Source organism: Bos indicus, chromosome 22 (genome assembly GCF_029378745.1).
Source record: "Bos indicus isolate NIAB-ARS_2022 breed Sahiwal x Tharparkar chromosome 22, NIAB-ARS_B.indTharparkar_mat_pri_1.0, whole genome shotgun sequence".
NCBI lineage: Eukaryota > Metazoa > Chordata > Mammalia > Artiodactyla > Bovidae > Bos > Bos indicus.
The window spans coordinates 10,744,284-10,756,530 of NC_091781.1; the positions used below are offsets into that span (position 1 = coordinate 10,744,284).

General features: G+C 38.9%; 1 protein-coding gene across 8 annotated transcripts in view; it reads left to right on the forward strand.

Annotated features, from left to right (window-relative positions):
• GOLGA4 (golgin A4) overlaps positions 1 to 12,247 on the forward strand; it is a 110,091-nt gene that overhangs the window by 72,509 nt on the left and 25,335 nt on the right. For all 8 annotated transcript variants that reach the window (XM_070777080.1, XM_070777081.1, XM_070777082.1 and 5 more), the window contains 4 exons: positions 135 to 4,375; positions 5,205 to 5,326; positions 5,737 to 5,867; positions 11,662 to 11,775. In XM_070777080.1, the coding sequence (XP_070633181.1) occupies positions 135 to 4,375; positions 5,205 to 5,326; positions 5,737 to 5,867; positions 11,662 to 11,775 (4,608 nt within the window). The remainder of the gene's footprint in view (positions 1 to 134; positions 4,376 to 5,204; positions 5,327 to 5,736; positions 5,868 to 11,661; positions 11,776 to 12,247) is intronic.

Below are 12,247 nucleotides of genomic sequence, written 5' to 3' on the forward strand. Positions count from 1 at the left end.
ATTCTTTGCCCTTTCTGGTGTTTGATATGACACGCAAAATTGTTTATCTAAATTGTAATTTTTAAGGAGGTGTGGACATCGTGTTGTGTATATCATTGCTAATAAATTAAAAACACATCTGTTTTCATTAACAGAGAATTCTCGAATTAGAAAGTTCTTTGGAAAAAAGCTTGCAAGAAAATAAAAATCAATCAGAAGATTTAACTAGTCATTTGGAAGCTGAAAAAAATAAGCACAATAAAGAAATTACTATCATGGTTGAAAAACACAAGACAGAATTGGAAAGTCTGCAGCATCAGCAAGATAACATTTGGACTGAAAAGCTCCAAGTCTTAAAGCAGCAGCATCAGACTGAAATGGAAGAACTTAGAGAAAAGTACGAGCAAGAGAAAGAAACATTGGTGAAAGACAGAGAGACACTCTTTCAGGCCCACATAGAAGAAATGAATGAAAAGACTTTAGAAAAGCTTGATGTGAAGCAAACAGAATTGGAATCATTATCGTCTGAACTGTCGGAAGTATTAAAAACGCGTGACAAGCTAGAAGAAGAACTTTCTGTACTAAAGGATCAAGCTGATCGAGTGAAGCAGGAATTAGAGGCCAAGCTGGATGAACAGAAAAATCATCACCAACAACAGGTTGACAATATCATTAAAGAACAAGAGATTTCTATCCAGAGAACTGAAAAGGCCTTAAAAGATGAAATTAACCAACTTGGGCTTCTTCTGAAGGAAAAGGACAGGCATTTAAAAGAACATCAGGCCCGTGTGGAAAGTTTAGAGGCAGACATCAAAAGGTCTGAAGGGGAACTCCAGCAGGCATCGACTAAGCTGGAGCTTTTCCAGTCACTGCAGAACACAACGCATGAGCAGGCTAAAGTCCATGAGGAGCAGCTGGCCCAGTTGCAGCAGCAGTTGTTGGATTTGGAAACAGAAAGAATTCTTCTTACTAAACAGGTAGCTGAAGTTGAAGCTCAAAAGAAGGATGTTTGTGCTGAGTTAGACGCTCACAAAATCCAGGTGCAGGATCTACTGCAGAAGCTTGAAAAACAGAATCGTGAAATGGAAGAAAAAGTGAAATCTTTAACCCAGCTCTCTGAATCCCAACTTAAAGATAACAACACAGAGCAGGAACAGAGAAAGCAACTCTTAATGGAAAAGGAAAATGTTATTTTACAAATGAGAGAAGCCCAGAGCAAAGAAACAGAAATACTCAAACAGAAATTATCAGCCAAGGAGGACAGTATTCGTGTTTTGCAAGAGGAATATGAAGCCAAATTTAAAAATCAAGAGAAAAAGATGGAAAAAATTAAGCAGAAAGCAAAGGAGATGCAAGAAATATTAAAGAAGAAATTGTTGGATCAGGAAGCCAAACTTAAAAAAGAGCTTGAAAATACTGCTCTGGAGCTCAGTCAGAAAGAAAAACAGTTCAATGCCAAAATTTTGGAAATGGCACAGGCTAACTCAGCTGGAATCAATGATGCAGTATCAAGACTGGAGACAAACCAAAAGGAGCAAATAGAAAGTCTCACTGAGGCACACAGGCGAGAGCTCGATGATTTCATAGCAGTCTGGGAACGGAAACTTAGTCAGCAAGCTGAAGAACTTCAGGAAAAACATGATATCCAGTTACAGGAGAAAGAACAAGAGGTAGCAGAACTGAAGCAAAAGATGCTCCTGTTTGGGTGTGAAAAAGAAGAGATGAACAAGGAAATGGCATGGCTGAAGGAAGAGGGTGCTAGGCAGGATACCGCGTTAAAGGAATTACAGGGACAGTTGAAGCAGAATGCTGCTCTCATGGATTCTCTCACACAGAATGAGGCTAAACTAAAAGCTGAACTTGAAAAGCTGGAGGTTGACTTGAATGGCTCTCTGAAGGAAAACATTTTTCTTCAAGAGCAAGTAGCTGAACTGAAGGTGCTGGCAGAAAAAGACAGGCTCAAGGTTTTGGAGTTTACTGAGAAGCTGAAAACCACAGATGAAGAATTCCAGAGTCTGAAATCTTCACACGACAGCAGTAAGAAAAGCCTAGAGGACAAAAGCCTGGAATTCAAAAAACTGTCCGAGGAGCTAGCAGTTCAGCTAGACATTTACTCTAAGAAAACCGAAGCCTTACTACAGGCTAAAACAAGTGAGCTCATCGACATCAGCAGTAGTAAAATCAGTGCCATTCTCTCTAGAATCTCCCATTGTCAACAGCACACAGCTAAAGTGAAGGAGGCACTACTAAGCAAAACTTGCCAGGTTTCTGAATTAGAAGCACAACTTAGACAGCTAACAGAAGAGCAGAATATACTAAATAGTTCTTTTCAACATGCTGCACATCAGTTGGAAGAAAAAGAAAGTCAGATTCAGAGCATGAAGGCTGATATCGAAGGTCTTGTTACAGAAAAGGAAGCCTTACAGAAGGAAGGAGGAAATCAGCAACAGGCAGCTTCAGAAAAGGAATCTTGTATCACACAGTTGAAGAAAGAGTTGTCAGAAAACATCAATGCTGTCACCATGATGAAAGAAGAGCTTAAAGAAAAAAAAGCTGAGATCAGCAGTCTTAGTAAACAGCTAGCTGATTTGAATGCTCAGCTTCAGAATAGCATCAGCCTAGCTGAAAAAGAAGCAGCCATCTCATCACTAAGTAAGCGACATGATGAAGCACAGCAGGAATTGCTGGATCAAGTGCGAGATTTATCTTTGAAAGTTGAAACTCTGAGTAAAGAGAAAACGTCTGCTCTGGAACAGGCAGATCACTTGTCCATTAAATTCTCAGAGTGGAAGAAGAAAGCACAATCAAGATTTACACAGTACCAAAATACTAGTAAAGAATTGCAGGTGCAGCTTGAGTTAAAAACAAAGGAAACCAGTGAAAAGGAAGAGCAGTTAACTTTATTGAAGGAGGACCTTGATCAGCAAAAGAAAAGATTTGAATATTTAAAGAGTGAGATGGAAGATAAGAAGAGTGAGATGGAGAAAAGGGATTTTAATTTAGAGACTGAGTTAAAAACTCAAACAGTGAGAATTGTGGAATTAGAGGAGCATGTTGCTCAGAAAACAATTGAAATTGAGTCCTTAAATGAAGTTCTTAAAAATTACCATCAACAAAAGGATAGTGAACAGAAAGAAATGATTCAGAAACTCCAACACATCCAAGAGTTAGGAGAAGAGAAGGACAACAGGGTTAAAGAGGCTGAAGAAAAAGTCTTAAGACTTGAAGAGCAAGCATCTTCCATGAAATCTGAACTTGAATCTGTGAAGAAAGAATTGGAACATGTGAATTCAATTGTGAAAGGCAAAGAAGAAGAGTTAAAAGCATTGGAAGATAGACTTGAATTAGAAGGTGCTGCGAAATTAGCAGAATTGAAGAAAAAAGCTGAACAAAAGATTGCTGCCATCAAGAAGCAGTTGTTATCACAAATGGAAGAGAAAGAACAGCAATACAGAAAAGACAAAGAAAGCCATCTGAGTGAGCTAACTACAAAACTGCAGGAAAGAGACAGAGAAATTCACATCTTGGAAGAAAAACTGAAGTCCGCGGAAAGTTCACCACAATCTGAAACGTCAGTTGTACCCAGATTGTCAGAAAATGTGGCAGTGTGTACTGAGCAAGAAGAAGCAGATTCCCAAGGCTGTGTGCATAATGCATGTGAAGAAAAACTTGGTGTCTTACAAAGAAATTTAATTGAAAAGGAAATGCTAGTGCAGAGGCTGGAGCAGGAAAAAGAAGAAATAATTTCCTCTCATTCTGAAATACAGTGCAGATACCAGGAGCTCTTAATAAAGATAGAACAGGCCGAAGCAAAACAACATGAGGATCGAGTGATGATAAATCAGCTTCAAGAAGAACTTGAAGGAAAAAACAAGAAACACTCCTTGGTTTCTTCCCAGCATTTGGAAGCAGAAGGAGACAAAAATAACGCAGGGGCAAAGCAGAACTTGGAAAATGTGGTTGACAATGTCCAGAAAACGCTACAGGGGGAGGACTTGACCTGTCAGATCTTGGAGCAAAAAATGAAAGAGCTGGATTCCTGCTTATTGAAAGAGAGGGAAGGACACAGAATTGAAATCGAAGAGCTGACCTCAAAACTTGAAAGTTTACAGGCTCTACAACAGATGAATGGAAAAAGTAAACCCACAGAAGTTTTGGAAGAAGGTGCTGAAGGAAAGTCCACATCACACGTGGTTCAGCCCAGCTCGCTTAGTAACATGGAGGCCGATCACAATGACCTGGAGTTTAAATTAGCAGGGGCGGAGCAGGAGAAGCGGAAGCTGAGCCAGGAGGTGGTTAAACTGCAGAAAGATATTCGAATGCTACGGAAGGAGCATCAGCAAGAACTGGATATAATAAAGAAAGAGTATGAAAAAGAAATGGAAGAGAAAATCAAGTAAGCTTTTATTTATTTTATTTATTGACTGTGCTGGGTCTTTGTTGCTGTGTGCAGGCTTTCTCTAGTTGCCGTGAGCAGAGGCTACTCTTCGCTCGCTCCTCACTGTGGTGGCTTCTGTTGTGGTGCACGGGATCTGGGCAGGTGGGCTCAGTGGTTAGTAGTGCATGGGCTGAGTTGCTCCGAGGCATGTGGGTTCTTCCTGGACCAGGGATCAAACCTGTGTCCCGTGCATTGGCAGGGGGGGTCTTAACCACTGGACCACCAGAGAAGCCCCAAGTAAGTTTTTTTTTTTTTTCCCCAGTATGATTATTTTTAAGGTAATCTTCCCTAATGAAATCTTTTTTGTGTCTTAATACAGTTAAATTTCATAACCTAAATTTGTTAGTATCAAGCATAAATATAGTAAGTTAAATACTGAAGAGAAATAAAAGCAATTAAATGCAAGAAGCAGTGTTTTTCCATGTCTACTTAAGGGGAAAAAACCCTTTCCTTGCATATGAGATGATGATTATTAGGTACATAACCCAGTAATTATTTTTTGTTTTATTATTTTTAGTATTAATGTTATATAGATGTATATGATATATATGGTATATGATGTATATGGTAATTTTAAGTGGAAAATGAAAATTCTCAAATCCTCAGGACCATTCCCTAGAGTTAATCATAGTTTACTTAGCCTTCCAGAAGTTTTCTGTGCCTGGAGACACACACATGCGTGCTCACACACACACACCCTTAAATATGGTTGATACCAGTGAGATCAGACTATATGCACTGCTTTTTTTGTATAACAACAATTAGCTCTTCATATTTTGGTACTCAGACAGGAGCAGGAAGATCTTGAGTTGAAGCACAATTCCACATTAAAACAGCTGATGAGAGAGTTTCATACACAGCTGGCACAAAAGGAACAGGAACTGGAAATGACCATAAAGGAGACCATCGGTAAGTAAACTTTTGAATTCAATAAAAACCAAATGAGAATCAGTCAGCAGTGGCTATTTATAATTTAAGCTTATTCTTTTCACACTGTGCTAAGTGCTTTATGTAATTACAAACAGTAGAAACAAAATGATTCTTGCCCAAGGAAGTTCACTGATGGAAACTGTGCTGCCTGAAAGTGACTTGCCTTTCAGAGGGAAGGAGCAGGTGGAGGAATCTGAAAGCATTAGCTGATTATTACCTGATGAAGGCACTGCTGCTCCCTGAGCAGGATACATTTGATCAATTTGATCAGTTGATTTTAATCAAGTTTATTGATAATTTGGAACAGGGATTCTTACAGATACTGGGATATAGATATTAATTCTTACCTAATATATTTTCTTGTATGTGTCCATTTTTTTATTGATTAGATAAAGCCCAGGAAGTGGAGGCTGAACTTTTAGAAAGCCATCAAGAAGAGACAAATCAGTTATATAAAAAAATTGCAGAGAAAGAAGATGATCTAAAGAGAACGGCGAAAAGATATGAAGAAATCCTTGATGTACCTTATTTTCTCTCTCTCTCTTGAAATTTAGGTGAAATAGATTTCATGGTAAAGAAGACTGGGCTGTCAGATTTCCTGTTTTTCTAATGTAGAGGGGTTTTTTTGGGGAGGGGAGTTCAATGTTATTCAAATTAGTATTTTTCCATTGTTTGCAGATTTATGAGGAGTCTATTTGATTTCTGCTAGGTTTGTAGTTTTCTGATCAATGTCTGCTTACCAGGCATACTTGAAGCAACAGCGTGTTAGTAAGGGGAAGAATGGACTTTCTTCTCTGTCTCCCAGATTCAGATCAAATTGTGAGATCAGCAGACTAAGAATTGAGAGCTTGTGTTTAAGACAGTTAGTGTGTGTATGAGCTTAACTGGGATCTTTCTGGGAGGGCTAGTTAACTTTATTCATCCCTACCCAATTTGCATAGTTTTGTTGATCTCAAGGGAGGAGATAGATGAAAAAAAAGAATACATCAGCCAAATCTTATATGCAGTTGAAAGATAAATTCAGTATACTATTTATTCTACTAGTGGTAGATTAGTGTTGTCATTTTTATGTATAAAGATAAGCCACGAATGCTAGTGAGTATTCAGACTCCAGAATATTTTTGAATATAAAACAATGTAAATTATTCTTTCTTGGAGTGCAGATTCTTAGTTACTGCAAGCCTTAGTTCACAATGTACTGAGAACCATTTGATGATTAGGAATAGGTAAACCAGAGAATCCTGCCTTAGTCTGGCTGTGGCAGCAGTAGAGGTCTGAGCCAGGAATAGATTCTAATCATAATTATTTTAAGTATAATTGAAAAAGCTGAAATTCTGGGATATGTTACATGAATATAAATGTTCAGTTCAGTCACTTAGTCGTGTCTAACTCCTTGTGACCCCATGGACTGCATGCAGCACTCCAGGCTTCCCTGTCCCATCACCAACTCCCAGAACTTACTCAGACTGATGTCCATAGAGTCAGTGATGCCATCCAACCATCTCATCCTCTGTTGTCCCCTTCTCCTCCTGCCTTCAGTCTTTCCCAGCATCAGGGTCTTTTCCAGTGTGTCAGCTCTTTGCATCAGATGGCCAAAGGATTGGAGCTTCAGCTTCAGCATCAGTCCTTTCAATGAATATTCAGGACTGATTTCCTTTAGGTTGGACTTGTTGGATCTCCTTGCAGTCCAAGGGATTCTCAAGAGTCTTCTCCAACACCACAGTTCAAAAGAATCAATTCTTTGGCGATTTTTTAAATATAGTTTTTGAGCTATAGATTTCAGTATGAAAGAAAATTTGAATAATTTCACATTTTCTTATACTTCCGTAGAGTATATGTGTGCAAAGCTTTCAAAAATATCATTGTTTCTTGAATGCTTAGAGAATGTTGGGATTGGAAGATACGTTAAAGCTAGTTTTAGGTTTACTTTCTGTTTGTTTTTTTTGTTTGTTTGTTTATTTAATTTTTTTGCAGAAGGAGAATGAGTTCAGTATAGTTAAATGATTTCCTTAAAACTACAAAGTGAGCAGTAGAGCGCTGACTGTTAGTTTCATGTATTTTATAAAGGCTTCTCTTTAAGAAAGGAACTTGGGGAAGGGAACAGTTATATATCATGGGCAGTTAAGTCAGGGAGCTTCATGTGCAGGGGACAGACTGTGCCAGAGCTGTACTGTTCCCTTTTGTGAACTCTCTCTCTGTCTCTGAATGTGTGTGTCAGGGGACCAGTAGCACAAGGTAGACTTTGCAGGTCACAACACACCTCTGTAGGTAGAGAGGTCAGTGAACAGGGAGACAGGTGACAGTTGACCTCTGTATGGTTCCTTCTGGAAGATGTGGTGTTTACTAGAAGATAAATGGTCCCCCCAGCTTCAGGCTTGGAGCAGTAGAGCAGTAGAGAAAGGAAGTAGAGGATGGGCCAGAGGAGTTGGGTGGACTCTTCCGCAGACCCCTTCCTGTACCTTAGACCAGCACTGTCCACTAGAAATACAATGCAAGCCACAAATGGGATTTAAAATTTCCTGGTATCCACATTAGAAAGAAAAGAATCAGGTGAATTTAATTTTAATAATATGGCAACTGACCCATTATATCCAAGGCATTGTCATTTCAGAATATAGTCAGTATAAAAATGATATATATATTTTATTTAACATATTATATATATATATTAATTCTTTGAGAGTCGGTGTATTTTTGCATGTATAGCCTGTCTCAGCTTGGATTAGCCACATTTCAAGTGCTCATACCTACTACACAGGGTGGCCAGCGGCTACTGTGTTAGACGGTGTGGCCTCAGAGCTGGTCCAGTGCCAGCTCCAGGACTGACTTGGTAATTAAATCAACTCCCCATCTAAACACCCAGATACATACTCTGTCTTGAAGATTTTTTTTTAAAGAGTAAATATAACTAAAAGGTATTAGTATTACCAATACTGAGCACACACCATATTGCTTTGGTTTTGAGACATATTCTGTTACCATTCTCCCACTTAAAAATTTCCAGAATTGGAGTTTTATATGAGATTTGTATGTATTATGTAGTAGTGTTTTTTCCCTCTAAAAAAGCTATTATCGGATCGATGATTTGTCTTAATGATGACATTGTAGAATGGTGTGTTTTTGTCATCCATTAAAGTTATTGTGGGATTTGTTACTAGCAAAGTGGAACACAGAGACAGTTTCACTTTCCTGCCTTTACTGTCTTAGCTCACGTTCTTAGAGTTGCTTCCCCACTGGAGAAAGCTGAGAACTTTGTCATCCTTGATTCATGCCTCCTGTCTTTCTCAGCGCCTAACACATCCGCGTCCACGTCCACACACCTTTTAGGACATGAAATCTGTTTATTTTCCCTGACTTCCTAAGGAGAGAGCAGGTTTCTCCCTTTAACTGTGTTATCTCCAGCATGGTCTCCAACATGTAATAGACTTTCAGCTGTAGTGTTTCACTGAAGCACATTGAACATTCCCCTCCTCTTAATTCCACCACTTCTTCCACGGTCCTGGCTACTGTATTGCATCTGGTCTGGTCTGCTGTATTAATTTCCCAGTTGGCCTCTTTGCTCTTGGTTTTTCCTCTCTTCCTGTCAGAGTGTCTGGAAATGAAGGTGGGGTCGTATCCCCTGCCCTGAGCACGTGTAGTGTCCTCCCTCTGTCCTGGTGCCCCTCTTCTGGGTCAGTCTGTGGTGCAGCCGAGCTCAGCTTTAACTCCTTCTCCTCGTATTTCACCTCTGCTCCTGCTTTTCCTGGCGCCATAAGAGCTCATTCTCACACTTCATGAGTTAGTACTGCTGGCTGTCATCTCTCTTTGGACAGTTTTTTAAGTTTTAAATTCAACTTGTATTTAGAAAAAAAAAAATTGAGTCAAATATGTTCCATGGTTTAAAGATCAAAATAATATAAAAAGTATACTTGGAGGATGGTGCCTAATGAAAATTGCACCCACACTGTTCTCTGTATTCTCTGACCTGTTCCCTTTCTCCCTCCACAGGTGACCGTTAGTCTCTTATGTCATAGTCCTGTGTTTCCTTATGCAGACTGGGAAAAAAAAATTCTTATTAATTCTTATTAAAAAAATTGTTATAAAAAGCTACCCAAAGTTAGCTTTTTGAATGTGCTTTTCTGCAGCATATTGTTTTCAGTTAGGTTTTTTGCAACCCTTTAAAACAGAATGAATTGCACCTGTCTTCCTTTGATATTCTATATTTATTTATATTTATTACTTCCTTTCGACATGTCATTTTTATCATACATACATATGTGTGTAGGAATGTATTAATGTATCTGTCCTCTCCCCTAGACTCTTAGTATCTTGTGGCCAGGTATCTTGCTATCCATGTTGAGTCTTAAGGACCTAGCCAAATGCCTGGCACATACTAGACACTTGGTGAATTTGAAGGCAGTGACACCTGGTAGGCAAGGGAGCATTCCTTTGGGAAAAGATGGTGGTGACATCTGAAAGGAATTGAGTCTGACAAGTAAGGGAGCTGACTGCCTTCTCAACCTCAGAGCAGCCTCACTGGGAGGGAGGCACTCTTACAGCTATGTTAGATACAAGACTGATTTCTTCTTGACATTTAGCACATTTTAGTGATTTGGCTTTGGCATAATAGTCTTTAAAACATAATTTCCATGTATGTGCATAAATAGTTTAGTTTTTCTTACCATTTTTACTTAAGAGTAAGCAATATTGCTCCCCCTCCTCTCTGGAAGAAGACAAAAAACTTTTACAAAGGAAACCACAGACCTGTTTCTTCAATTAGAAATGACACATCAAGGATTCTTTTCTAATTCTTAGTGGGCTTGCTCCAGATTGGTTTCTCCCAGCTGTCAAAGGAAATGTCAGATGTAGCTAATTGTCATAGCAGAACTGGAGCCTAACCAAATTCGTAGCTGTAGAGGTGATCTTTCAGACAAAGCTGGGCCACATCAACAAGACATTCACACAGTATATGTGATGGTGGAATAAAAATGGTAAATAAGCCAGAACTGCAGGCAGTTATAGATTTACAGTAGTTTCTGGTCAGTAATGTGTGAGGGGTGGAGGCTATATTTGAGTGCCTCTGTGGCAGATGTCGGAGGCTAGTTACGAGAGACCTCTGCTTCGCTTATGTTTTGAGAAGGGCTTCATTCTTTTTTTATTTGTTTGAATTTTCATGACAAATTATAAGTTATCAAGTTATTTAGACTTTTGAGGTGTCTCATGGTTCGTTTCTTTATTTTGTGCCTCTGGACCTGTTCTTGAGAATGATGACATTTCTTGGTTCTGACAAGTCAGCTTCTGTTAAATCAAGATACCTGCTTATGGCTGTTTTCCTGTTTAGCCTCTTACTCAGCAAATACTTGTCCTGTCTTCATTACTCAAATCTGATCAATATTCCAACGCCAAATGTCCTTTTAGCACAAAGGTTATTGCAAGATTTATAAGAGCAAGGAGTGGTCCAGACTGCTTTATACAACAAATGATGGCAATTATCAAGACAAATGAAAAAATGTTAAGATGGGCAGGCCTTTTAGCAGGGCAGTCAGAACAGAAGAGAGAATGATTTGTCTGCCAAATTTTGTACGAAGAGTTTTCAACCAATAAGTGACATATTACTTCTGCAGCCTTGTCTGTGTTCTGCCAAGGTCAAGGCAAATGGATACCTTACATTAGTTAGTTACTGATATATTGGACAGTTTTTTTTTCCCTTCAGAAATGGATTATAGTTGAACACTTTACTCCAAAGAAGAACTGGTATGGTTTTCAGTCTGATATGTAGGAGACGTGCAGGTTTGCTAACTAAGACAGAGAACCATCTTGACTTGAGCAGCCCATCCCAAGGAGCTGGGGGAGGGAAAAACCCATACTTCTTTTGATTAGTAAGCGTCTAGCTAGTTGATTTGTGCTGTGCATAAAGCTAGTTTATATTGGATATTTTCTGGAAATTAAATCCTAGTATGGAAGTCTTAAAACATAGATTGTGTATTATAGTTCAGTCACAATGCTGTCACACACCTGTATGTTGCTTAAACCTGGGAACCCGAGTTTAAGGGTCAGGTTGACGAGCTTTATGGGGTGGGGATAAGAGGACTAAAGGTGGGAAAAGTGATCCTAGGAATAATGAGCAGCTTTAAAAAGGGCTTGGAGTTAAAAGTGAGGCATGAATGGAAGTTTTCAGAGCACAGAAATGAATGACAATAAAATAGTGGTTTATATTTCAGAAAATATGTAGGTGTTTGCTTCTCCTCCAGAGGTAGTTTGCAATATCATGTTGCTTCTTTACTGCATTCTTTTTGAGATGTTTGTTAACATATATATCTTTTTTTATTCCAAAGGCTCGTGAAGAAGAAATGACTGCAAAAGTAACGGATTTGCAGACTCAATTTGAGGACCTGCAGAAGAAATACCAGCAAAGGCTAGAGCAGGAGGAGACTCCCGGCAGCGATAAAGTGAGGGGACCTGGACTGGGCTTTACTCAGTCCTTGAAAACATTGTCGTTTTTGTTGACTCGCCTCCTACTATGCACACCTACCTCATCTAACCCTAACAAAAATCTTTGAAGAGAGAAGTTGTAGCCTCTCTTTATAGAGTATGAAACTAAATTTCAAAGAGATTAAATAAAATGTTGGCACTCACACAGTAAATGTTGTATTGGGAATATAAATCCACTCTACCAGACTTCAAACCTAGGTGTTTCTGTGATACCAAAGCTTCTCAGGCTTCCCTGTGGAAAGGACAGCAGAGGACAGTTAACCTTGTAGCCCTGGGGCAGAGCCAAAAACAGTCCATAGAATGTATCTCAGTTTTAGATTTTTATATTTTGTGTTAAAAATTTAAACACATTTTATATTCTACTCTATAATATATCCTTATTTGTAGTCACATAAAAATGGTTTTCGTTATATACCTTTGAGAAAAACA